At 26.3% G+C, this 26,240-nt stretch overlaps 6 protein-coding genes across 15 annotated transcripts; 3 read left to right on the forward strand and 3 right to left on the reverse strand.

Annotated features, from left to right (window-relative positions):
* Positions 1–864: 864 nt before the first annotated feature.
* UQCR-C1 (Ubiquinol-cytochrome c reductase core protein 1) lies at positions 865–3,411 on the forward strand. The gene is made up of 7 exons (XM_035869422.2): positions 865–988; positions 1,325–1,543; positions 1,722–2,107; positions 2,167–2,360; positions 2,454–2,623; positions 2,699–2,953; positions 3,033–3,411. The coding sequence occupies exons 1-7, from the start codon at positions 920–922 to the stop codon at positions 3,171–3,173; spliced, it is 1,434 nt and encodes a 477-aa protein (XP_035725315.2). The 5' UTR covers positions 865–919; the 3' UTR covers positions 3,174–3,411.
* A 378-nt stretch (positions 3,412–3,789) lies between these two features.
* Mob3 (MOB kinase activator 3) lies at positions 3,790–5,931 on the reverse strand. Of its 5 annotated transcripts, none has more exons than XM_085656505.1 (8): positions 5,838–5,931; positions 5,644–5,759; positions 5,433–5,555; positions 5,141–5,228; positions 4,887–5,037; positions 4,583–4,810; positions 4,370–4,485; positions 3,790–4,252 (listed from the first exon to the last, which is right to left on the reverse strand). In XM_085656505.1, exons 4-8 carry the CDS (start codon positions 5,183–5,185, stop codon positions 4,085–4,087), a joined length of 708 nt encoding a protein of 235 aa, XP_085512631.1. In that variant the 5' UTR covers positions 5,186–5,228; positions 5,433–5,555; positions 5,644–5,759; positions 5,838–5,931; the 3' UTR covers positions 3,790–4,084. The 5 variants fall into 5 exon arrangements, with proteins under 5 accessions (XP_085512631.1, XP_085512630.1, XP_085512629.1 ...); XM_085656504.1 differs by having other exon boundaries at positions 5,141–5,282; XM_085656503.1 differs by having other exon boundaries at positions 5,141–5,282; positions 5,391–5,555.
* A 471-nt stretch (positions 5,932–6,402) lies between these two features.
* On the forward strand, positions 6,403–11,400 carry Mlf (myeloid leukemia factor). Of its 4 annotated transcripts, XM_035869327.2 has the most exons (7): positions 6,404–6,754; positions 7,230–7,425; positions 7,569–7,857; positions 7,954–8,098; positions 9,815–9,886; positions 10,305–10,364; positions 11,043–11,174. In XM_035869327.2, the coding sequence occupies exons 1-6, from the start codon at positions 6,702–6,704 to the stop codon at positions 10,321–10,323; spliced, it is 774 nt and encodes a 257-aa protein (XP_035725220.1). In that variant the 5' UTR covers positions 6,404–6,701; the 3' UTR covers positions 10,324–10,364; positions 11,043–11,174. The 4 variants fall into 4 exon arrangements, with proteins under 4 accessions (XP_035725219.1, XP_035725220.1, XP_035725221.1 ...); XM_035869324.2 differs by lacking the exon at positions 10,305–10,364 and having other exon boundaries at positions 6,699–6,754; positions 11,043–11,400; XM_035869326.2 differs by lacking the exons at positions 9,815–9,886; positions 10,305–10,364 and having other exon boundaries at positions 6,403–6,754; positions 11,043–11,388.
* A 1,077-nt stretch (positions 11,401–12,477) lies between these two features.
* LOC118442984 (uncharacterized) lies at positions 12,478–15,740 on the reverse strand. Its single transcript, XM_035869313.2, has 5 exons — positions 15,350–15,740; positions 13,963–14,296; positions 13,686–13,875; positions 13,050–13,604; positions 12,478–12,821 (listed from the first exon to the last, which is right to left on the reverse strand). The coding sequence occupies exons 3-5, from the start codon at positions 13,854–13,856 to the stop codon at positions 12,642–12,644; spliced, it is 906 nt and encodes a 301-aa protein (XP_035725206.1). The 5' UTR covers positions 13,857–13,875; positions 13,963–14,296; positions 15,350–15,740; the 3' UTR covers positions 12,478–12,641.
* Positions 15,741–17,499: 1,759 nt separating this feature from the next.
* On the forward strand, positions 17,500–18,885 carry Elp5 (Elongator complex protein 5). Its single transcript, XM_035869485.2, has 2 exons — positions 17,500–17,745; positions 17,840–18,885. Exons 1-2 carry the CDS (start codon positions 17,685–17,687, stop codon positions 18,637–18,639), a joined length of 861 nt encoding a protein of 286 aa, XP_035725378.1. The 5' UTR covers positions 17,500–17,684; the 3' UTR covers positions 18,640–18,885.
* Positions 18,886–19,105: 220 nt separating this feature from the next.
* On the reverse strand, positions 19,106–24,516 carry anchor (integral membrane protein GPR155 homolog anchor). 3 transcript variants are annotated; one of them, XM_035869249.2, is made up of 12 exons: positions 23,777–24,516; positions 23,201–23,320; positions 22,917–23,042; positions 22,502–22,791; positions 21,630–22,438; positions 21,475–21,542; positions 21,260–21,406; positions 21,052–21,194; positions 20,802–20,973; positions 20,443–20,617; positions 20,159–20,345; positions 19,106–20,032 (listed from the first exon to the last, which is right to left on the reverse strand). In XM_035869249.2, the coding sequence occupies exons 2-12, from the start codon at positions 23,260–23,262 to the stop codon at positions 19,719–19,721; spliced, it is 2,493 nt and encodes an 830-aa protein (XP_035725142.2). In that variant the 5' UTR covers positions 23,263–23,320; positions 23,777–24,516; the 3' UTR covers positions 19,106–19,718. The 3 variants fall into 3 exon arrangements, with proteins under 3 accessions (XP_035725142.2, XP_035725144.2, XP_035725143.2); XM_035869251.2 differs by having other exon boundaries at positions 23,113–23,320; XM_035869250.2 differs by lacking the exon at positions 23,201–23,320 and having other exon boundaries at positions 23,777–24,512.
* Positions 24,517–26,240: the final 1,724 nt, after the last annotated feature.

A 26,240-nucleotide genomic window follows, 5' to 3' on the forward strand; every position in this document is an offset into this window, starting at 1 on the left:
AATCGTCGGATGAACAATTAAATGTTAATTCGGTTAAAGATCACATGAAAATTATTATTTTTGTCTAGTTTTTTCTTTATATCAAATCAATTTCAAATTACTTATCAATCAAGTATCGTTAGCAATTACACTTTCAAGTAGGTCACGAAAAATTACTCGAAAGTGGTTCTCAGTTCATAAAAGTTTGAGAAGCCCTAGTCTAACGATTAGATCGGTTGACTTAAACTTTACATCAAAAATGAAGTTTTCTATTACAAAGATCCTCGATTAATTCACATTCGATCCTACTTCTGCTTTCAAAATTCAGATTTTACATAAAACAAAACTCTTTGTACGATGTGTTCAAAGAATGTTGTCATTTAAATTAATCAGTATATATGTATTTTATTTATTTCAGAAGAATAATACAAGTAAGAAAATTGAAGTTTAATTTTATTATTAAGAATATGAACTTTCGTTTTATATTTTTTATTATTAATACTTTTAAATAGAAATTTTTTTTATAAACTTTCCTCCATTTTTCATTTTTCATATATCCCTTTATTCCCGCCGGTTCCTATTTCGCATGTGCAAACATTAAAATGAAGTTAGTTACAGAAAACAAATATCTAAAGTTATCGAAAATATTTCTCTAAATCTATAAGTAGCAAGCTTAACAGTGAATGTCTAGTGAATAATAACTAACTGTCGAGTAAAATTTTATCTTGCAATTATTTAATTAGCTATTAATTAAATCAAAATTTACCTGAAGGTTAAATAATTCATCAAAATTGAATTTAACTGTGAAACTTACTCATCGGAATTACTTTATTCAAAGGTACAGAAGAAATCATTTAGGAATATTTTATTTTTATCAAAGAAAGTTGGTCACTTATATTACTTACTAACCTCTTTAAAGAATACGAGTTACATTACAAAAATGGCGACTCGTCTATTAAAAATTGGTTCTGCTCTGCGAAATTATTCTGATAAAACGAATCTTATAAAGGTAAGAAATATGACATTTATCTTACCTGTATAATATTAATTTGTTTGTATAGAGTATTATAAAATTATTGCGATATAATTCGTTATAGATGTAGATGATGACAAAAAGTTGGTCTATTGGTCTAATCACCTTACGTAATAATAAGAATAAAGTATTTAAACATTTCTCTTTTGTCCATATCCAAATGTGTGTGAAAATTAATATTCCTAAATTATGTTATAACAATAATAATTATTTTTTGAATTGTTATATATTTATATATTATAATTGACAAGTGACTTTATCAGAATTGACAGTTCTTTAACTTTGTTCAATGACTTTTCTTTCTCCTTTTAGATTCCAAAACAATGGAGATCTACTGCTGTTTCTTTAAAAGAAATACTTATCAATCAACCAGCAACCATGGTTTCAACTTTAAACAATGGTATGAAAATAGCTACTGAAAATAGTGGTGCTTCAACAGCTACTGTTGGACTTTGGATAGATTCTGGAAGTCGATTTGAAGATGATAGAAATAATGGTGTTGCACACTTCATGGAACACATGGCCTTTAAAGTAAGTTTATTAATAATTCTATGTCCTTTATTGAAATATATATATATATATATATATATATATATATATATATTTATATATTTATATATCTATATTTATATATATATATATTTATATATATAAATTTAGTTTCATTCAATATAATCAATAAAATAAATTTAAATTTTCTTAAAACAAGGGTACTACAAAACGCTCACAAACTGATCTAGAATTAGAAATTGAGAACATGGGTGCTCACCTTAATGCATATACGAGTCGTGAACAGACTGTATTTTATGCTAAATGCCTTTCGCAAGATGTTCCAAAAGCAGTTGAAATTCTCAGTGATATCATACAAAATTCAAAACTTGGTGAAAGTGAAATTGAAAGAGAACGTGGTGTTATTCTAAGAGAAATGCAGGAAGTTGAAACAAATCTTCAAGAGGTTGTATTTGATCATTTACATGCTACAGCGTACCAAGGCACTTCACTTGGAAGAACGATACTTGGACCTACTAAAAATATTAAAACTATTTCAAGAGACGATCTGGTCTCATATGTAAAAACTCATTATGGTCCAGCTAGGTAATTCACAACTACTTTAATATTTATTATAAATTACAATTTACTTTTCTTTCTTACAGGTTTGTTTTAGCTGGTGCTGGTGGTATTGAGCATGAACAATTGGTAGGATTGGCAAATAAATATTTTAGCGGAATGTGTCAACCAAAATATGATGAAATTCCACCTTATAAACTTCCCTGCAGATATACTGGGTCAGAAATAAGAGTTCGTGATGATAGTATTCCACTTGCACATATTGCTATAGCAGTTGAAGGTTTAGAAGAATACTGATATATATATATATGTGTGTGTATTATGAATAAACTTGCTGTTACTGTATGTGAATTTCGTTCATTGCCTGTTTTAGGTGTAGGTTGGGCTGATCCAGATAACATTCCTCTTATGGTTGCAAATACTCTTATGGGGGCATGGGATCGTAGTCAAGGAGGTGGAATAAATAATGCTAGCAATCTAGCTAAAGAAAGTGCAGAAGATGGATTATGTCATAGTTATCAAAGTTTTAATACGTGTTATAAGGTAATATTTACTGTAATAAAATTAAACATTTGTCTATTTTAGTATCCTATATCATTTTTATTATGTAAATTTTAGGATACTGGACTTTGGGGTATTTATTTCGTTTGCGATCCAATGCTATGCGAAGAGTTTACATGGAGTCTTCAAAGGGAGTGGATGCGATTATGTACATCTGTTACAGAAAAAGAAGTAACACGTGCAAAAAATATTCTCAAAACAAATATGCTATTACAACTCGATGGAACCACTGCAATTTGTGAAGATATTGGTCGTCAAATACTTTGTTATAATCGACGCATTCCATTACATGAACTTGAAATGAGGATAGAAGTATGTATACAAGATGAATGTATTAAAAAATATTGTAGAATATATCGATAATATTTATATGATAATGTATTTATTTTAGAATGTCACTGCCAAAACCATTCACGAAGTTGGAATGAAATATATTTATGATACTTGCCCAGCAATTGCTGCAGTTGGTCCAGTAGAAAACTTACCAGAGTACAATTGTATTCGCTCTCGCATGTATTTGTTGCGTGTATAAAGTTATTAATACATAATAAAAGAGTCGCCATTGAAGATGTAAACTTTAGTTTAAATTTATTAACATAATATATTTGCAATGTGCAATAATCTCCTATTTAAATATTCGAAGATTCTTAGGTATATGACTCAATCGAAAATATAATATCTTTAAATTTTACTTTTCATTATATTCTATAATACCTTGTAATTTTACTACCATTTATCAACAAAGTACAATGAAATAAAATCTCTGAAAAGTATATAAATTAAGTAGAAGATATTGATTTAATATATACGATCTCACCTGAAAAAAAATAGACTTTATCAAAGCTATAAGTAATTTACAATTTTAATAGTGCAATTGAATATTTGCTTGAGTTCATTGTACGTGAATAAAAAATTATCAGAACTTTGTTATTTTACCAAATTTTATTAATCTTTACAAATAATATTCTATATATGCCAAAAAAAGCAAGAAATCACATCGATTTTCTATAAATATTTAGATAATTATCTTAAAAAATTGAATTAATAAACTATAAGTAGTTGCTTATCATTTTAATAAATAATTCAAAAAGTATTTTATATAGTTTATAAGAATTTAATTTTTGTTTAGATATGGTATTAAATACAATACACAGACAATATATATAATTAAAATATAAAACATACAAATTATTACATCTAAAATTTAATATTATAATATCAAAGATAATTCATTTATAACATAACTTCACTTATGTTATAACTGAAATTATATTAGGAGTTATAGCACTCTTAATATTATGCTTTATGAATATAAATTTAATTAATATACAATTGACTTTTTTGAGATTCATAGAAAAAAAATGTGCACACCTATTTTCTTTGTTCACATTCATTCAAATTAGAGATTATATGTTTATAGTGTAGCAGTATAATGTCATGTAACTATTTTGCATGACTATTTGATGCTACAGTTGTTTGTGTTGGCGAGTCTGTATCTTTGCAGATTTTAGCAGTCATTTTAGCTAGTGGCTTTAATTCTTTTGTATTTATTAAATCAAATTCTGTTACAAAATAATAAAAATGTTTGTAGCATGTATTTACATGTGCTTCCTAAAAAAATTATAAAAAATATTATAAGATGAATTTATTCAAGATATTTACATAAAAATACTATACTAGAATTGTTACATTAGTAAGTTACAACAAGAATAGATATAATTTACTTACTGCTCCTATAGCTACTATACGATCAAAATGATGAAAGTATACATGAACAAACACTCTAAAGAGTCGAGTTAAGATTTTACGACACAGTGGTGTAAATGTTTTTGGAAATGGTACATCTGTAATAAAAATGTGAAATATGTAAATGAAATAAACAACTGTTATGTTGTTCTTATATATTATATATTATATGACAAAAATATATAACTGATATACCTGTCGACACGGGAAATATAGTTTCATTATTTATTTTTACTTCTATCCAATCCATAAGAAGTGTAATATATTGAGGAGCCGGAAGAACAGTTGGTTTCTTATATTTTTCCCCATCTGCCCACAAATATTCAAAACGTGCTCCACCACTCATTGTTGGACATGATGCAGAGTCACAGTATTCAGATATAGTACCATATATAAGATTTATTCTATTAAAAAAATCTACAACTAAATACGAAATAATTATATGCAAACTATTCATATTTTAATAACTTTTTAATAGAATAAACCATATTTCATATACCATGAACAGCAATCCAATCATTGATATCCTCTTTTGGTGGTAATCTGACTACAGATCTTAAGTTTATACCTGAATTAAGTGAAGCTTGAGCTTGTTTATGTAAAGAATAACATATTGTTCCATAAACAAACTTTTTCTTTGGTCTGAAAGTCTATAACAGATATTATATAAAATATTTCTACATAATTAATATAAAAGTTTGTTTTAAGTTATACAAAATAATTTTAATACAAACCAAGACAGTTATAATTTACCTTTTCCTTTTGGAAAAATTCCATGAAATTACTTAAAGTAGTCATTATACAATAAAAAGTTGTATGCGGCTTTTTGATTAATTAAAAACTATTAGTGTAACCGATTATATAAATTAATCAAATACATGTAAATAATGTACATCTGAAAATAGGTTATACATAGCATCTCTCATATTCGATATGAGTTTATTACAATACATTTAAATCTAACAATTTCACATATTTATACAAAAAGTAAACATGCATTTACGTAAAAAAATAATAGCGATTAATATCATGCAAGTTATATTGCCTGTTGTATGAAACTTCGTCGCCGTTGATCATAAAAAGTAATCGATGTATATTTATTGAATACAAAGTAGTACTAATTAAATAATGATGGCATCAACGTATAGAATGAATTGCATATCCATTGCTAGAAAATAGAACTTTATAATTTATATGACAAATCAGTTATTCAATTTTTAGATAAATTTAAATTTAATTAATAATTAACTAATTACATGATAAAATGTTACCGGCCAGTTAGTAATTATTTGTTGTTTCATTTACTTTCAAGGTTTGAAGTTAACTACATATAACTTTCAGAAAAGATTACAATTTTTATTAATTTGAAGATCTGTAAAAAATTTATGATATACTGGACAAAATTTGCTATAGAATGACTGATCATAGAATGTCATAATTATCGTCTTACAGTTTTTAGATCTGGCTGAATCTTTCAGATGGATAAAAAAATTCGAGTCTTCCAAATGCTAGATTTACTAGTTTATTTCGATGAGATCGCCACTTATCGACAGAATCATGAATTAATTTAATGTCAATATGTGACATTTTATTGGTTTACGTTGATAGAAATCTGATTTTTTAACTTTTCAAGTTGTGATATTAAATTTTCCAAATTAATTTTTATTTGAGCTATATGACGATTAAAATTTGACAAAATATTAATTTTGATAATACAATTTCTATAAAATTTCTATAAAATTTCCATAAAATTTCATAGAAATTTTAAAATTTTAGGAATATATCGTCCTTGTCAACCACATTCAGCAAACGAATCTAGGGAATATTTTTGGACAACAATTACAATAATTTTGTAATTGTATTTCACGAATTTAGCTATTTTTATAAATTCTTTGGAATTTTATATTTCATTTAATAATAAATTATTATATAAAGTTTTCCTTTCAAAATCAAGAATTAAACATTACGATATGATATCATTTAAATACTATTCAAACAAAATACGTTGGGTAGTATTGTTTCCTGTTCGGGAAATTTCCTGTGATTTCACGATAAGCGATAATCGACGATCGGTAGTAGATTAAATAAATCTTGGTCTCCCTAGTCAATTAGTGTACACTTGACAGTGTAGTATACGATAAATTCTAGAAATTTCATAGAAATTATAATTAAAAAAAGATTTACAACGAATTCGGAATTACTTGCTACGGAATACAGCATTCTGTATACGTGTAGTCAAGTGCGCTACATATTGCAATCAATCGTACTTCACTTGTATATTTGATATAATTTAACTAATCGTGTGATATTCAAAATGTCTTTGTTTGGATCTCTAATGGGCGATTTCGATGATGATCTTATATTTGGGTTTGTACATTAATATTTCTTTTTTCCACGATATTTCTGCATGCATCTACAAATTATAAAAACCGAACGAAATTTTTCTTTTCGATTTCAATATTAATATAAATATATTGTACAGATATTTGAGGACGTTCATATTTTGCCCTTTTTTTTATTTTACAGTTGAAAAAAAATTATTTTAACAACTTGTGACATAATAACGACTTGCGACAAATAAAACGTACTTGTATTCAATAGTATGATCTTAAAACTAAATTGCAGTGAATTATTCTGTTTATAATAATTATTTCGCTTGTTTTTAATGTTATTTATTTCATGCTTGCAATTGTTTCACATCGATGTAACTTATATCTGTATTACATCAATTTTAGTTTATTATAATTAATTCAAATACAAGATTTTAAAATGATTCAAGTATTTTTGTAAAATTGTAAGAATGAAAGCATTATTTAAGATTATTATTTTTGTCTGACAATAGATCTCATATGCGTACCATGAGGCAAATGAGCAGCATAATGAATTCTTTTTTTACCGATCCATTCGGAATGATGGGTCAGAATGCATTAACTGATTCACAAGAACGAAGTGGAGTACATCACAATGAGATGCAAATGATGCCGTTTGCCTTTCCGACTATGCCAGCTATGAACTTCAATAGATTATTCACCAATTTCGTAAGTTTTTATATGAACCGTTTTCATAAATATTTGTATGTTTTTGATATAAGTATATAAAAATAAATAATACTTTATTATTTATATTAATATTCATTTAACATTGCATTAATAGTAATTTATTTAATGTTAATAAAATACAGGATAATTTGGCAACAAATGGAAACTGTCACTCCTTTACAAGCAGTTCTGTAATGACTATGGCCAGTGGTGCAGATGGACGCCCACAAGTTTATCAGGAAACAATGTCTACAAGAACTGCACCTGGTGGAGTAAAAGAGACAAAAAAAACTGTATGCGATACAAGAACTGGAACAAAGAAAATGGCTATTGGTCATCATATTGGGGACAGAGCTCATATTCGTGAAAGGGAACAGAATATTCATAATGGAGAGCAAGAAGAACATGAAGAGTTTATCAATCTTGATGAAGGTAATTAAAATTATATAAAAATTTTTCTTCATATAAAATCCAAAAATACTGTTTAATTGTGTAACTATATAAATGTGCACTAAATTTTTCTTATAGATGAAGCTGAGAGCTTTAATACTGAATGGGAATCATGTACAAGACGATCTGTAGGTGCAATTGGAGGGGCACATCATAATGCATATGCTAACTACAATAGACGTCGTCCCGACAAGCAACTTGCTTTACCCGATGCATCAGGAAGGTTAGTTTCATAATTCTTTATTAAACAATGCATTTCTAATATTTATAAATAATTATTGCATTTATTAGCTATAAACTAAAGCTAATATTATGTAATAATGTATGAGAAACTCTGCATTAGAATTTGTGACTTTTCCGCAATATAACAGATTTGGAAATATTTAATATATCTAGCTTTATAAAACAATAAATATATTATAATATAATTACATAGAATACATAAATTTCTAAATTAAAGTCACATTTCACATGTGTACATTGCTTCATATATCATACACACTAATCTACTAACTAATACATATTATTTAACAAATTCGAATGCAAGAGTATATATCTGTTAATGTCATAAGAACGTGTTACTCTTATTTTTTGGAAACATCAACTACACATTTCATTCCTCAATATTAAATCAAATTGAGTTACCTTTATATATAATGTAAAATATTAGATTTTCATTAGTTTTTTTATTACAGATATTTTAGTTTCATTATTTAGTTTACTAAACGTTAGTTTCATTCTTATGCAACAGATATAAGAAGCATGGAAGAAAGTCTGGTAGAAAAATGTGATTACAATACATTGGCTGAAACCAAATCTCTTGGTGCATTCCTTCTTCAACTTTGTGTATGCATTATTGAAATAAATATATGCATGCTCAATTATGTTCATATTTACTTTCTAAATAAAAGGATTATTCAACCTTAATAAGAGTTAGCACCATTAAATTGTTAGCACAATTGTGTCGTTAGCACAATTAATATTGTTATCTATTTACACCTATTTTTATTTAATGCTATGTATGTATATGAAAATGTATGTATGTGCTTTGTAGAATTCAATTTTTGTGTATATGTACATTATGTTATACTGGTATTACTTATACTGGTATTACTTATACTGGTAATGGATGCTTTATTTTTATGTTAAAATATTTTAATTTAAATTATCAGTTAATATTTAAATATATAAGATTTAATTACTTCATCGAAATATTTAATTTTTTGATCACAGCAAATTTGAATCTGCTTATAAGCTTTAATATTCTCAAGCAAAATATAAATAAATAAATAAATCAACGTTATGCGTTCATGACATAGTAAAACATAAAAAAGATGTTTGTAATATTAATTATACAAATTATATGTTTGTGTGTATAAAAATATATACAGGATTAATATAATGTACTAACCATGGAATAAATTGTATTGTATCATAAGTTTAGTAGTGTTTTAACTCTTTGCAATCAAAGTCCATGACATTTCCAGTTAAGTACTCATTTACTGTTGTTTAGAAAGTAAACTATACCCAATTTCTTTTATTGTATTGCACACGTATTCTTATATACTGTGCATATGAAATGTAAGTAAAAACTAAATTTCAGACATTTTATCCATTGGAGTAGGATTTCCAAACAATAATTAATTGGGCATATGTTGGGAAATAAAAATTATTGGAGCCAATAGAGTAGCCATAATAAGAAGTATTATGACTGCAAAGAGTTAACGATGTAAAAAAATTATTAACAGGTATCATTTTTATTACAATTTCATTACAAGTGATCAGATCTTCTTTTTTAGTTTATAATCTTAGAGAATTCCATTTTTCTTACTGATTTAATATATCGTGTATTCATTGTTTGACATAAAATTACTTATTTTATCTGTTATGTCAATCTTATGTTATTATGCTTTCATGGTTACTCCTATAATTCTTCAAGATGGATACCTTCTTCTAGGCGCAATATTAAAGCTTTACCTTCTAAAACTTATGATTTGGCTTCTACTTCACGGTAAGATTTTTGTTTTATATGAATTTTGGTTATATAAGCTTATAATAAAATTTCAATAAGATATTATTTATGTATTGTATATAAAATGTTATAATTTAAAGCTTCATAAACAAATAACAAACGGTACTTTTATTATTTCATAAAAAAAAATATTCAGGTATTTGAATTTAAATTAGTAATATAAAACAATTACATATTACGATTAGAACTATTTTTGTTTCATATGTATTATACACAGTTATTTGATAATAGTATGTAATATTTACCATGTTTATACATTATTTCACTCCCGTGTTTCATTTCAATGCATGATAAGACGATGAAATATGTACTTTGTAATTTTAATTCACGAAAATATGTCCTTATACTGCGACAGATACTAAGATTGGTATGGAATATACCACCTTATGTATTGCAGGTACAACCACAAATATTAATAAATTAAAAGCATAGTACACAGCGGTGACACTTTTGTAACGTAAGTACGTTGCGTTACATTTTCCGTTATTTATCTTTATATCAACAGGATTACAAAAATATCAACTTTAGTTAATAAAAATACATAAAGTCATTAACACAATATATCTTTTAATTGTGTTAATGTTTTTACTCTGATGACTATAATACTTTGTATGTTAACAATATTTACTTATATTTCAAATTTTATATAAAATATTTAATATTTATTAGATCTAAGAAATATTAAAAATTTAAAAATTATGATATATATAAGGACTATTAATAGAGCCAGAAAGAAACATTATTAAATATTTTAACTAATTATTTGACTAACTACTTTGTGTATAATACTACAGGAAGATAATTATATAAAATATATACATGCAATATTTACATTTTACCATATATAATAATTTAAGATTTAAATCAATTTGAAAAAAAAATGATACATTCAGAAATCATATATTTAAAAATGAATGATTTTCTTATTTTTTTTTATACTATAGATTATAATAGAAGATTGATAATTTTTCATTTTTAATGAACAGTCTAAATGTTTTATATATAATAATATACACTAATAATGTCTAACTGTTCCCCAAATAGTAACAAATCATGTATTAAAGCTTCATTTATTTTTATAACGTAATTTATAAATAATTGAAGCATTAAAACAAGAATAATTGCATGTTCACAGCTCTGACCCTCTTGCATCTTCTGAAGCTACCTATCATAGAAAGACTACTACAGGATATCGAAAACGTAAACATACTCCAGACACCGAATTTAAGCATAAGCGTCCCGCAATGTGAAATAGTAATGTTTTAGAATGTCTTAGCATATAATCTCTCAAAATATAATTAGCTTTGTCTGTAACTTCTCAGTAATCATTACTATTTATGAAAAACAAGTTGCAATTTATTTGCATTACTATTGTATAATTAAAAAAATATAAAATATATCCTTATATTTGAATTCATAGAATACATCAGAAAAGAAACGTTTCAATTGGGATAGTATTTTAATTTTTCTTATATATTGTTATTATGTGTTATTATTATTGTATAATCAAAAAGATATAAAATATATCCTTATATTTGTATTTATAAAAAATATAAAAAAGGAAACGTTTCGATTGGAATTGCTACTACTCTAATTTCTCTCTTATGTATAGTGGGATCAAAATATAAAATATTTAAAAAATCACAGCATTACCTTATATATGATACAAAAAGTTATGTTAGAATTATATTACTCTTATATTTTAATTATTATAAAAATACTCAAATGACGATTAAAATTCCAATCTATGTCTACTATTATAAAATTCTGATTAATAAACAGATCAATAAAACAATAAAATATAATCTCCAAAAAATTTTGAACCGATTTTTATCATTAAAACAGCATAATAATAAGAAATTTGGGTATAGAAGTGAAATCAATTTTATAAATCTGATTTATAAATCTTAAAAATTAGAGAAAATTTATCATTGTTACTTTCATTCTCACTAAATACCTACTTGTATTTCTTTATTTGTTTGTTTTTTCAGACATAGGAACATAACTTTCTTAAAAGTTTAAATTTAATTTTAGAGTAGGCTTTAATAAAGATATACATTTTTTTAAAAGTTTTATTTGTTCGAAAATTTATTTGCATAAAATAAATTTAGTAACTAAAACATTCGTGTTACACCATATTAAAAATCTAATAAATTAAAGCAACCCTGACATTAGCTTTACCTTAGAGAAACCTGTTGTATATATAAATAAGAATAATATAATTTAATTTAATTTAATTTAATTTAATTTAATTTAAATAACGGGAATTTATCAAATTTGTTATTTTATATATCTCATATTTTTTTCTCATTATTACTGATTAACAAGTTTCATAACAACACCTCATAAATAAATGACGGATTAGTAAAATTAAATCTTAAAAAAATTAAGAAACTTAATTATGAAAAGCAAGATTCATATAGTTTCAATAAGTATTTAAACATATCTAGCATTTTGAAAATATACAAAAAAAAATAATCAATTTTTATAGAATATTATATAGAATTAATTTTTATATCTTTGCTGAATTTAGATTAATTTAAAAATGGAAAAATATTAAAAATAATTAATAACAGAGATTTCTTTACATTTCGTTGTCAGAAAAATAATTTTACATATAAGAAAGAGTAAATATGATAGTCAATAGAAATAGAAGAACATAAGAGGAAAGCTGGCAAAAGATATGATATAATATAATGTTGTATTGGCACCGCACAGGGTGGACTGTCTTCTGTTAATTATCCTCTGCAAGAGTGTTAATTCTTGCATTAATGGTCAAGAGTTGTGCCAAAAAAGTTGAATCACTCATGACAGTAGCTAGAGCTGAAAGCATATCCTTCAGTGTATCTTGTGTTAGACCCAATTGACGAGCACTTTTTGAAATAATTTCATTTTCCTTTGCATCAGGACTTATCTGAAAAGAATTTTTATTGTTAGAAAGGTTTTTATAATGCTTTTATTAAAATATCAACTAATTCAATCTAATATTATTCAATTTAGAAAAGGAATATGTTTTACAAGAAAAGTGATAAACCATGTATACTGTTTTGTAATTTCCTTTAATACTCAACTAGTTATTCAATTGTATAAAATTTATACATTATAATTAATTAAAATTACTTTAATAATTAACTAAACTTACTTTAGGCGAGCTGCAGAATTTGTTGAATGGCATTTTAATCCTTTTCTTACCACTATTTGTTTGATAGAAAATCGTAAAAGTTTGTGCATTGTTCATGTCTAGGACAATGGGAAAATATATACCAGCTGTGACATGACCTTTAGTGTCTCGGGCAAGTAAACTTCTGAAATTGTAAACCAAATTTCTGCGTTCCGTAACATCAATGGCAGTAAGATATGGCCTTGCCATATAAATAAGAGCAACTTGTGTTCTTTCCAAGGCACCTGGTCGAGTTTCCCTTTCATGCCATTCGACATAATCAGGATCTTCAGCACACAGAAAATAGTTGTACTCTTTCTTACAATTTGGCTCATCAGATTGAGTAAACCAGCCCGTATGAGGATATAATTTATCAGCCATTACTGTAATCACACGAGCAACATGATAACCAGGATCAAGAAGCATAACACCTTGACGTCCATTAATCTTGATTTTCAGGCACACTAGAACGTGTTCTTTCTCTCCACTATCTGCAGCCGGTGGACCTCCAACATAACTAGCAATATCTCCAATCGTCTGTAAAAAAAATTATTTCATATTATATTACTTGTTGGTACAACTATGGCATTAAATTAAAATAACAAATAATAAATCTACTTCTTCACAAGACACTAAGTAGAGCCCACTAGCTATATCAGGATATTTGTTATTTAAACTACGTAATCGACGTAGTAATTCAAATCCAAGCCCAACACATGTATAGTGTTCAGGTGTTATTAAAGGCTGATATTTGCGATAAAATCGTTCCAATTTACTTTCTCCACTCATAATATAATTCTTGTAGAACCTATTCATATGATATAATATAGTACTTGATAAAGAACGTTACTAACATTATGCAAGTAATTTTTTAAGTAAAACTGTAGATATATACCTGAGGAAGTTGCCAATAGTGTCATATCTATGCTCACGCAATAAGCGTTGAGTTTCTAATTCAACACTGCCTGCTAGTTCCTCATATTGTTCGACCGTAGATACGATCAGGGCTGGTGATTCATAATGGGCCCACACCGGCAGGGGTAGCGGCACACCCCTGATCCAGGGCCCGCGTGCCTGCCCCTGTGGCTGGCACCATATTTCTGTCTTCTCGAGTCAACTCGGCCATTCACTGCCCCAGCGACCAACTGTTGGCACAAAGCCATGCTCATCCCTGCAGCTGCTTATTGGCTCTACAGGGCTCTCTCCGTGTTTTATACTCTTCTCTCGCTCTGTAATAATATCCATGAAATATATTTCTTAGAACTAATATTAAGAAAAAATTTCTACTAATATTAAGTTCAATTCTCAATTTAAGCTCAATTCTGGATCAATTTAAATAATCCATTTGTATAAAAATGAATTAGTTTATATAATTTGTTTGATACACATTTTACAATAGATTTATTAATATAAATAATTATGTTCTAGATTTCAAATGGCTATTATAATGCTTTATTTATCGTATTATTTTTCTTGATTATATATTCTCAATAAATTAGTATGTACCACAATTCCACTGCTATTTAAGAACACGAATCAACACCGTTCCGTAAGCCAAAATTTGGGAAATAAAAGCAGAAAAGCGGATCGCATTTGCAGTTGGTTTGATGTCCAACATGGCGATAGCGGACGCGTGGTTAACAATCAATACAAGACCAAATAGATACGTATCATGCCACGTGTCTACTGCGACCTTCGATATAATAATGTATACTCCGTAGTAGTACAGTCATATTATTCAAGGAAGACCCTAGAAAACGTTAATTGGGCGCTCGTGGCACTTCGCATAAAATAATTAACTTACTCCAATAGGTTTAGAACAAATTTCGTTGAAATTTTAAAAACTAAACCTAACGTAATATTATATTACGATTAATCAATTTCTTGACGAATACAAATGTCAACAATCTGTTAAAGAAAATAACCTTGAAATCGCTTATCACGTTGTATAATTTCTGAGAACTTTTGATTGTTTATGTTTAAATAAAATGAAAAAAACAGAGTATCTTGGATATATCTCTTATTGTTCCAAATGAATTAATAAATAATAAACATTATTAAGTATCGACAGAGAATAAAGAAAAAAAATCGAATAAACAAAGCTATTCTAATATTCATTTGACAGTACATGAAAGGTTCATTGTCCGAATTAGGACAAAAGCAAAATTGAAAGATTCAGAAAATAGCTTAAATAATATATTACACATGCATACCATTCAATAACCTCTATCATTATTTTGTTTTGATATTACGAAGATTATATATAAAATAAAATTTCTTACCCATACAATGAGCGCACCAAACAAATAAAAACTTTCCCTCCTCGGAATGCTTGCACGTATGCACACGTGTTCGAAGTCCAAGCAGAATTGGGTGGTGGAGCGTGAGCGGAAGATTATATATATTCGCGCCGTATCTCCCTTTTCCCCTTACCCTTTACAAGTGCCTATCGATGGCGCGTTTAAACCACGTGACCGTTTGGCTACATCCCTCCTTTAAACTTCTATACATTATTTAGAGAATATGGGCAATATGAGAATACATGAAAAACATATCTTAATATTGAAATAAACGTTGATTTCATAAGTATCGTTTAGCTGTTACAAAAATACACAATGGACGGTTATTCAATATCATTATCGCGTAGTTCGAGTAAAGTGAGATGCAGTTAAATGATCAGATCGTTTGCATATGCGCGTTACAAGAATTTTTCTACTTTCTTCCTTTCGCATTAATGTGTGCCTATCTATATTCGCTTTGAACGAATCATAGCATTGAACGAAAATCTTATACAACGTGTCATACTTCTGGGAATTTCTTCTCACTGCGTATATACATACTACTACGTCATTCATCGAATCCTAGAATCACCTGTTGTTTATTCCGAAAGCGATGATGTCATAAGAAGCAATTGTTATCTTTTATCGCTTCTTGAAGTACTTGCACAATCATGTATTGTATTATCAAGAAAATTACTGTTAAAAAGATCGATGATTAATCAACACATATATATATATATATATATATATATATATATATATTTATATATATGCATTTTTTCTATTATTCAGGAGGATTTTTATTACTATTTTAAATGTTAAATATATTGAAATATTTAGAGTAAAAGAAAATATATAAAAGATATAAATATTGATATAACAGAATGTATAATAATCATAAAAATAATCTATAATGAGGAAACAGAAAATGGTTAAATGTATGCAATAGTAAGCTTAAGTCGTTTTTTTTAAACGCAGTTCAGCGTGAAAGACGTCATAATTATGACAGGCTACACATCACAGTACACAGTCCATACTGACGTGAGTTCAACGTGGAGACTATCGGCCACGTGATTATAATGTGACCCGATATGCAGTGCGATTAGAACCAGTTACGACGCAATAATCCTATTTACTTATAAAATACAAGTTGATATCCCATATTTTTGCTTTGTTTTATTGCGAAAGGTTAGGAATTAAGAAAATGATCTTATTTCAATATGAAATAAAAAGTAGAAAAAGATATGTACGAAATTTCGTAGGAAAATTAGTAATAAATTCCCCCCGATCCCTTTAATAAACTCAGAATAAAAATGTTTATAGAAATCCTCTTTATTATTATTTATTCTTTTATTATTATTATTATTATTATTTTCTAATTTCCTTTATTTTATTTTTAATATATTATATATTTTATCTCACACTCAGATAACATATTAGATATTGTTTGATCACATCTTTTAAATTAAATCGATAATTTATAATAAAATACTTGAAAGCTTATCTTTATAATTAATTTCTTTCTCGTTTATCAGTATTTTATATATTAATAAAACATAAGAAAATATTAACTTATGTTTAAATAAAATAACGTAGTATGTTATTATATAATTTGAAGATTATTTATAGATCTTTGTTAACTCGAATATTCGATCTATAATGATGTAAATATTTAAAAATAAAATTTTTATTTAAATATTTTATTATTTTAATTCTATTTTCTTAATTTTTATCTTAAATTTACCAAAAAGATTGTTATTGATGTAAACAAAATTAAAACGAATTTTTATTCTTATCTTTCTTGTTTTTTTTTCTGTTTATGTAGAATTAATTCATTTATTTATCATATTATTTATCACATTTGCTTGATTAAGTTCGACTAATTAAAGAAAATATTATTATTAAAGTATATAATATCTGTAAAAAATATTTATATATACGTAAAACAATTACAAATTATTATGCAAAATTGTGCCATCTCTATAAGATATCTTATATATGTATAATAAATTCAAAAGTAAGTTAGTAATACTATTGATAATAAACTAAACAACAAATAATTTAAATGAATTTAATTATCAATTTAAGAAATTTTGAAATAAAAAAATAAATTCGGTTCATATCAGTCGATAAAACAGATGATATATATATATATAATAACCGACATTAACCTATTTCTTTGTGTGAATATTATTCCATATGGAAGAAAACCATTATATAATATATGAGTATTGATATATTATATGTTATTTAATGTTGTTTTGTGATATTTTGTAGAATTTTTTAATCTTTTTATTAATTTAGAATTTTAGTATAGATTTGATATAGAAAAATCAAAATGATAAAATTGAAAACATTGCCACTACTTGATAAAACAAGCACAATCATTGTAGAAGAAGGTACAATAAATTATACAATCAAAATAATAGTTTTATGTATTATATACTTATATATTTAATTTGAACATTGTTAAAAGAGATTATCTTCTTTTAGATATTAATGTATCTTATGGAAAAGTTCTTATCGCAGGATGGTTACAAATGTGGAAAGAAATAGAACCTAATGGTATTATAGAATTAATGTCTTTTGTAAATCCGAAGTCTTGGTATTTAAATGGACCAAAACCATATACATTAGACAATGTAAACATATCTGATTATTATACTGTTGAACCAAATAAACCTCAAAAAAATTTTGTTAATATTTTACAAGATATACTTGACAGAGTAACAGAGAAATCTATAGTGTTTCTTGATAATTTGAATTCTTTGATATTATATGTAGGCCTTGCAAATTCATTACGATTTGTAGAAACACTTAAAAAAAAGGTAGAGCGATTGATTTGTCTTTTTAGACAAGATTGTATCCCAAATAAGATATTATCTATTGAAACTATGGGAAATACATATGTTAGATTACATAAATACTGTGGTATGCATTCAAATAATGAATTTACTTATATTGCAAATTACATACATCGCAAACCAGGAGGCAAAATATTGCTTGGGTCAGAATTAGTGAGACAAGATATCAAAACATATGATATACAAACTGAAAATTTAAAAACACAACTTAACTCTGGAAAAAATTCAACAACTACAAATGATGCTACAAAAATTGTATCTTCTTTTAGAATAGAAATAAATGAACATGAAATGAAACAAAGAGAAAACACGCCATTACCTTATATGTCTGTAATAAATGCAGAAAATAACAAGTCTAAAATTTTATATATACCAGATGAAGTAGATGACTTGGATGAGGAAGACCCAGACGATGATTTATACATATAATTTGATGTTTATTATGTTTGTGTATATATATTCATCTATCCAAACATTTGTTAACCATCGTATATTTATTACATTTTTCTGTACATTCATTTATTAGATATAAGCATTAACCTATAATATAATAAATATGCTAAGCTCAATTAATTAAAAAGATTGTATACACTAGAAACTAATTTTTTAACAGGATTAAATTATATATTAATTACATATACTAAGTCAATTTTTCTTTGGAATTAACCTTAAAGATATACGCACATTCATATTTACTTAATTTAAGTAATATGTACATATTATAAGTTTTAAAAAATTTATTAACAAATGATATTGATTCTATTTCACTTATTAATTTTCATTTACATATACATTCAATATATATTACAATATAAAATTGTTATATTTAAATGATCTATTATTAAATACTTAATATTTTTACACAAAAGAAATATGAAAAAATATATAAACTGTTTGTCTTGAGGTGTCTACTATGTGATAAATAAATTAAAAATAATTAATAAAAACTCAAATAAATTAAAATACATCAGAGTTATTAAAGTTTAATGCTATAGTAATGATAATAATAACAATAAAATAGTATAAAAATTTTGATATTAAATCCAAATCTATTCAAAATTATGCAGAAAGCTATCATTCTGGATACTACAAATACCATAAACAAGTTCTTAAAGGAATGGCTATGGCTTGCACTTTCTTTCAAGACCAGCTTAAAAGATTGAGAAACAATAAATAATAATAATAATTATAATAATAATAATAATCATAAATAAATAAATTCCTACAATAGCCACACTAGTATGGACTTAATGAAGTCCGTCTATATTGGTTTGAACCAGAATATGAAAATCTTTGAGCAATACGAAATAATAAACAATAATATACAAATATATTGTATAAATAATGACTATAAGAATAAAATTCAGAATGTGCTAAGAATGTACCAACTGACCTTAGACTTAGGCCAATGAGTAATATAATTATTTGACACTTTAATTATATTTCGTTTTTCTTTTTTAGAAGCTAAAAAGTTTCTAAATTATTCTAAATTAATTAGTACTAACATACTATGGATTGAATGTATAAAGCAAATTTTTATCATAAAAATGATGTGTGCCATCAATATGCTGCAGTATTCTACTTTCTAAAAGACAGCGACCATAATGAACAGCATCTTCTCGAGTTTGGGCTAATCCAGCTTCTAATAACCAATCTACTAAATCACAACCAGTAAAAACGCCTCGATATATTTTTAATAATCTTCTTCGACATATAGCTATTCGTGCCCTACATTCAGCTAAATGACACCGATTAAACTGTTCACGAATAGCTTTTATTTCTGGACTCAATGCATCTTCATCAGGCAATTGTAATTCTGTTTCTGTCAATATTAAAAAGTCATATATAATATATAATAAATTATTACATAATATAGTATATGTTATATAATAAATCAGAAATATTTTTTTATATAAGAACAAAAGAAATAACAAAAATATTATCTTACCACCATGCAATTTGTGAAGAAATTGGTGTAACCAAGAACTCAATTTATTGAGACCAGGATCAAGTCCAAATATTGCAAAAGCTATTAATGATTGACCAAAATTTAATGCAATATCTAAGAATGCTAATTCTGCATAAATACCAATCATTTGATCCATAATTAATGTACTAATAGATATTGATAAACCCTGAAAAATATAAATGTCCAATTTTAAATTGTAGCAATGATGCATTGTCCATAATTATGTTATTAAAAAAGAGATGTAAATATTAAATAGATCTTACAATGAACATAGAACATAAAAGCAGGATGAGGAATACCATATGTCGTAATATCTGTGGATCTTCTGAATCCATTGGAGTTACATTTTCTTCTCGATTACAATCAAATGGATAAGTATTACTCCGATCCATAGTACACATTGAATTGGGACAAACATTTTGGAATTCACAATTAATGCTATAAGAATAATTTATGATGTAGTTTGTATCTATTTATCTTTGTACTTTATGTATCTTGTAGATATATACAGGTTGTTACGAAAAAGGATACCATTTTTAGAAGACATAGTATTCATTAAATTGAGTAATCAAAGTTAATGACTCATCTTGTAAATATATTAGTAGATTAACTTTATACATACATTGGAGTACTCCCTGAATGAGAGACAATATCTTCTACATCAATAACATTCCTTCCATTATTATCATTATTGACATTAGATCTTTCTGCTTCGCTGTTTGTACTACTATATGTAGTTAAATCATTTCTGATGTAATTATACCTTTGTTGTAGAATTAAACAGCCTAATGTTACTGCATACAATAAAAAACAATTTTAATAATATATTTTTCTAATAAAGTTTTTGTTGTATTATTATGTATGTTTCTTACCAATAAAACAAAATATCAATACGGCAACAGATATTGCAGCTTGACTCCTGCCAAGTTGAAAATTTGGATTTTGTAATTCAAATTCGATTGGCTCCTTTGGCATTATGCAAATACACATTAAAGATACAATCAAAGCTGTTATTCTGTAAACAACGTTTGTTAATAAAACTTATTTAAGATAAAGTAATGTAATATAATATTTTCATACCCACAACCACTAAGAAGTAGCCATTTTTGCATATTTTGGACAAATGATAATGAATGTGAATTCAAAAAAAGAAGAGTTACTGCTATTGCAACTGTCCATATTCTACTTCCATATACACCCAATGAAATTAAAACAAATTGGATATACCTAAAATAAAATATTTATTTATATTTAATAAACAAATTTTATCTTTAATCGTATAAACTATAATTTACCATAAAATAGATCCAGTAGTATTTGCTTCAAGTTTAGTCCAAATTATAACACCAATTGCAGTAATCAACTAAAACAAAAAATAATGATTAATAAATGTGTATAGAAGAGTACCTTAAACATATATAGATCTGTGATAATCATTTCATTAACAAACCTGAGCAATTATAAGGCAGAGAGTATATCTGTGTGTTACACTTTTATACTTGTGACTCACTCCAAGAAAACAAATTAGCAACCATATACAAGCTACCATAGATACAGTACTTATATCAAAAGAGAAAACTCTGAGTTGATGAGCGTAACTGGCTGGTGTTACGCCAGCATCAACAGCACTAACCAATTTAGCTGATACAAACATTAGTGGAGCAGATAAAAATGTACAAGCAACCATAGCTGAGGCTATTAAATCAATTTCTACATTGTAGCGCAATGTAAATATAAAAAGTGCTGGTGCTGTTGGAATTGTACCATAAAGAAATCCATATGTACTTAAATTTCTGGTATCAGTAATATTATCACCAGCATTTAACAAAATAATTGATTCTCGAATAACAAGTGGAAGTACTAGCAATTTTACTGATATCAGTATACCTGGTATGACTAAGGCTGTACCTTTTAATTTATGTACTTTTCCTACCATCATTAAACCCAGGAGAAATAAGGCACTAGCAGAAAAAGCATTACCAAGTACTTCGAGAATAGCAGCAAGAAAAGGTGGTATAACATGGCTAAATATTAAATTTCCTATAATGCCTAAGATGGTCATAAATAAAACTGGATTTAAAGCAACACCTTTCATAACCGAATAAACCATTGACCAACAAGGTTTATCTTCTTCTAAATTGCGTTTACTAATTTCTAATAATATGAAACCAATAGGATTTAAAATAGCTAGTGATATAGGAGCCATGAGATACAAGTATGCAGCATATTCAGGATGAGTTTTTTGATAAATAGCACCAACTGAAAATAATAAATTTTTTAAATAAATAAATTATAAATGAAGAACATATTTAATGAACTTACTCATAGGGTAACCTATGGCAAAATCATTGCTTTGTGTGGTAAATATTGCAAAGAGAGCTGCACGACCAGAATTTGATGGTTTTTTAATCAATAATGATACCACGAGTACAATAAAAAATACACAGCTTTTTGCAAGTAATATTGCAAATAAAAATCTCCAATTGACCAATGTAAAGTCTAATTTAGCCAATGATGTAAAAATTAGAGATGGTAGAGCAAAAGTACCAACAAAGGTATTTAAACCATTTGCCTCTAATTTTGTAATAACATTAAATCTTCCCGCAATATACCTAAAAAATAATATAATTTCTAAGATTTAAAGATTGTTTAATTTTTCATAATAAGATAAGCTTAAATAAAGCATATATATATATATTTTTTTTTAAATAGATGATAAGATAATACAAGTTCTTACCCACATAATATTATTCCAAAGCATTGTATCAAAGCGATATATAAATTATCAATTGGATCAGAATTTACTGATATAAAACCATCCATGTTGATTAGTTCCACATTTGATAAATTAGTTAACATGATTCTGTTAAAAAAATTAATTTTAATAAAAATTGTAAATAATATTAAGAAGATTTTTTATAAACATATTATACATTTTATTATCTCATAATATTTGTCATCTTTCCAGAATAATTTGTTTATATTTATTTAAAGAAAGAGCTATCTGGATAACATTCTCACATAATTTTCTTCGTATGGTCATTTCTTATATCAGAAATCCATGTATGATGCATGCTAATCATTGCTTTCTAAATTTTTTTTTCTTCTTTTATGTAAACATTGTACAGGAAACTTCACAATCTACAATCAAACATATTGAAAAATCTATCTTCTGTCTTTAACACTCAAATTTATTAATATAAATTTGATAATTAAAGTAATATTACTGCAATCAATAGAAATTATTTAAATAAAAAATTATGCAAGATCTATCATCAGATTAAAGATAATCTATCATCTTACAAACATTCATTAAAAAAAAAAGTATTATCTAACGTTTTTTTACTTGACTAGCGGATATATAAATGATATTAAATTATAATTTTCAATTTCTTTTTTATACGAAAGGATTTTATATTATAAAAATTTAAATTTCAAAGAATTTTAATTTCTTTAAATTTATGTAAATAAAATTTCTAAATTATTATAATTGTTATTTAATAATATTCACTAAATTCGTATCGTTTATCTAACTAAGAAATATGCTTGACAAAAATAATGTATATTTTACAAATTCACAAATTTGTCACAGCTTACCATTGTAAAATTAATACGTTCCAGAATTTCTATCGCTGCGTAATTTAAATTAAATATAACTCAAAATTGTTTAATGTCAAAATCATTTAAAAGAAAACGAATACGATTTCAACTGACATCGGTTGAACTGATATTAAAATATCACGTTTTGGTACTTAGTTAATTCATGACATTGTCGATAGTTGGCGATCTCATCAAAATGCACTAATATTTTAGGAGCCTGATGTTTTTCTCTGCTTACATAAAATTTTCGATTTTTATTAGACATGAAAATATATACAATCGATACATATTCTACTGATTATAATTTAATCTTTCTAATTCCTATTATTGACAATTCCAATACTATTCTATTGTTAATTATCGTAAAAGAAAAATTATTGTTAAGATGCAATTCAATTAAAAATAAAATTTTAAGGCTGTTCATACAATGTTGTTCGAAATGTATACGATTTCAGTATCGGTAAGGGAAAAAATTAATTAAAAGTACGTTGGCAGAACACCAGCTTTCGATTCATTGTATCAGTGTATATGTTGGATGCATTGTGCCTTTATGCTTTCGACACGCATAAATTGAAATGAGACTTGACTAAAAGTTGAGACTTGATTACGATCATATCTTCGTTATACGTCAGAACGTAGCTTTTCTCACAAACAATATTTTACGGATTTAAGTTAGTAATAAATTTTTATGTATGTATATATAATATCATACATATATACAGCAGATAATAAAATACAGAAGGTAACTGTATTCAAAATTGCCTAAAAGAAGTAACCCTAGAAGTAGCTATATTCTCATTATCGAAATTTTTGTTCGATTTTTATGATTATCCTTTCAAATTTTTAAAACAGGCTTCTACTTACAAAAAAATTACTCGTACGAATTATTTATCTTTAATCATCATTTTTGTAAGGAAAATAACAGTTTCCAAAAGTTCGAAAAGTATATATATATATATATATGTATATATATGTATGTAGATATGTATAGTTCGTTATATGCAATTATACGTAAATCTATGCAATAATAATTATATGACGAGGCATAAATTGAATAAACGCTTATGTCATGCGATTTATTTTCCTCCGGTCTTTTTGTCTTGTCGGTACCAGTTTCCAAGTAGATCAGCGAATTTTATTCTCAAACTGGCTTCTTAATTTCTTGAGACCTTAGGCATTATCTATTCGAACAAAAAAAAACACACATACATATAAACATAGCGCGCGCACTTGTGTATGTATGCGTTTATGCATGTATATATTGAAAATAGAATTAATAAATCATTGATAATTAAATCAAACTTAAAGAACTATTAAACAAATATTATATATAGGTATATATTTATATATATAATATTAATAAAAAATTAGACAAATCAGAATTAACGAAACAAGAGCATTTGCGAACACGTCTGGACGGCTGCTTCGATTTCCTTACATGTATCATGCCAGGGCTAAGCTTACGACCATCCTTTGATTGTTTGCTCATGTAGTACTCATTCTTTTGTTAATACTTCCTAAATTCTCCGAATAATACAAATATATATATATAAACACATACGCACGTATGTATCATGTAATAACATTATATCATGTTCAATTGTTTTTATGTTGTTTTTGACGGAGACAAAAAATTCGTTGGAAAGGAATGTTCTCGTAATTGAACTTTAAAAATGAAACCTTATTCATCAAAATCGGTCAAGGACTTGCTATTGGCGTACCATTATAAAAACAGGGATGGTGAACAGCCTTAATGATTAAACTCCTATATATATATATATATATATATATATATATATATATATATATATGTGCACATACACAGATGCTAGAGACACATCACAAAAAGACAAAAGTTGGCAACGTAACGCCCTCTTCCAGATCCTAGAAAAAACTACGAGTTCCTTTAATTATTTTATTTTTGTCAGTTTATTTTAATTAAGTTAAGTTTTCTATTATCAGGAAGTATTAACTTTTCCCGCGTGTATGAGTCACGTATTTGCAATTTGAATCTTACAAGAAAAGTGCAATTTATAATGTATCTAGTATTTTCTCACTAGAGATTTCAATTAGTCTTAGATAAATTTGTTCAGTATGATAAGTATGCTATATAAATTTCGATTACAGGATAATCATATGGCTATGTGATTGGAGATAAAAAAATCGTGATAAAAATATGAATCATATTTGATCGTGTGCTATATTTGTCGTAAAAAGGAACAATTATTTCAAAGAGAGAATAAATTTTTATCATGGTTATAAGCGACAAACAATGAAAAATTATTACAAATGATTTTATATTTATTAAAAAATAAATTCATTTGCTTATTTCATTCCAAGGAACAATATTTATATAGACGAAAGTTTGAAAGTGCAGCAATACCAACGTTACATTTGCTGGTTATGTAATATACGTAAAACTTGATCAAAAATATATTTAAAGGCTCTTTAACCAAACTCA

The sequence above is a fragment of the Vespa mandarinia genome, chromosome 4 (assembly GCF_050613455.1).
Source record: "Vespa mandarinia isolate Hongniang chromosome 4, ASM5061345v1, whole genome shotgun sequence".
Classification (NCBI taxonomy): Eukaryota; Metazoa; Arthropoda; class Insecta; order Hymenoptera; family Vespidae; genus Vespa; species Vespa mandarinia.

What these genes read in the sequence shown, in the direction of transcription:
- UQCR-C1 (XM_035869422.2), top strand. Translation starts at nt 920, where the DNA reads ATGGCGACTCGTCTATTAAAAATTGGTTCTGCTCTGCGAAATTATTCT. An exon ending in ATAAAACGAATCTTATAAAG is followed by an intron (nt 989 to 1,324) that starts GTAAGAAATATG and finishes TTCTCCTTTTAG; the next exon opens with ATTCCAAAACAATGGAGATC. An exon ending in AACTTGAAATGAGGATAGAA is followed by an intron (nt 2,954 to 3,032) that starts GTATGTATACAA and finishes TATTTATTTTAG; the next exon opens with AATGTCACTGCCAAAACCAT.
- Mob3 (XM_085656505.1), bottom strand. Translation starts at nt 5,185, where the DNA reads ATGACTACTTTAAGTAATTTCATGGAATTTTTCCAAAAGGAAAAG. An exon ending in AATTTTTCCAAAAGGAAAAG is followed by an intron (nt 5,038 to 5,140) that starts GTAAATTATAAC and finishes TATCTGTTATAG; the next exon opens with ACTTTCAGACCAAAGAAAAA. An exon ending in TGATTGGATTGCTGTTCATG is followed by an intron (nt 4,811 to 4,886) that starts GTATATGAAATA and finishes TTTCGTATTTAG; the next exon opens with TTGTAGATTTTTTTAATAGA.
- Mlf (XM_035869324.2), top strand. Translation starts at nt 6,702, where the DNA reads ATGTCTTTGTTTGGATCTCTAATGGGCGATTTCGATGATGATCTTATA. An exon ending in GATGATGATCTTATATTTGG is followed by an intron (nt 6,755 to 7,229) that starts GTTTGTACATTA and finishes GTCTGACAATAG; the next exon opens with ATCTCATATGCGTACCATGA. An exon ending in TTACCCGATGCATCAGGAAG is followed by an intron (nt 8,099 to 9,814) that starts GTTAGTTTCATA and finishes TAATTCTTCAAG; the next exon opens with ATGGATACCTTCTTCTAGGC.
- LOC118442984 (XM_035869313.2), bottom strand. Translation starts at nt 13,856, where the DNA reads ATGAGTGGAGAAAGTAAATTGGAACGATTTTATCGCAAATATCAGCCT. An exon ending in ACTTAGTGTCTTGTGAAGAA is followed by an intron (nt 13,605 to 13,685) that starts GTAGATTTATTA and finishes TTTTTTTTACAG; the next exon opens with ACGATTGGAGATATTGCTAG. An exon ending in AATTCTGCAGCTCGCCTAAA is followed by an intron (nt 12,822 to 13,049) that starts GTAAGTTTAGTT and finishes AATTCTTTTCAG; the next exon opens with ATAAGTCCTGATGCAAAGGA.
- Elp5 (XM_035869485.2), top strand. Translation starts at nt 17,685, where the DNA reads ATGATAAAATTGAAAACATTGCCACTACTTGATAAAACAAGCACAATC. An exon ending in CACAATCATTGTAGAAGAAG is followed by an intron (nt 17,746 to 17,839) that starts GTACAATAAATT and finishes ATCTTCTTTTAG; the next exon opens with ATATTAATGTATCTTATGGA.
- anchor (XM_035869249.2), bottom strand. Translation starts at nt 23,262, where the DNA reads ATGATTAGCATGCATCATACATGGATTTCTGATATAAGAAATGACCAT. An exon ending in TCTGCCTTATAATTGCTCAG is followed by an intron (nt 21,543 to 21,629) that starts GTTTGTTAATGA and finishes TTTTTGTTTTAG; the next exon opens with TTGATTACTGCAATTGGTGT. An exon ending in CATTCAGGGAGTACTCCAAT is followed by an intron (nt 20,618 to 20,801) that starts GTATGTATAAAG and finishes TTATTCTTATAG; the next exon opens with CATTAATTGTGAATTCCAAA.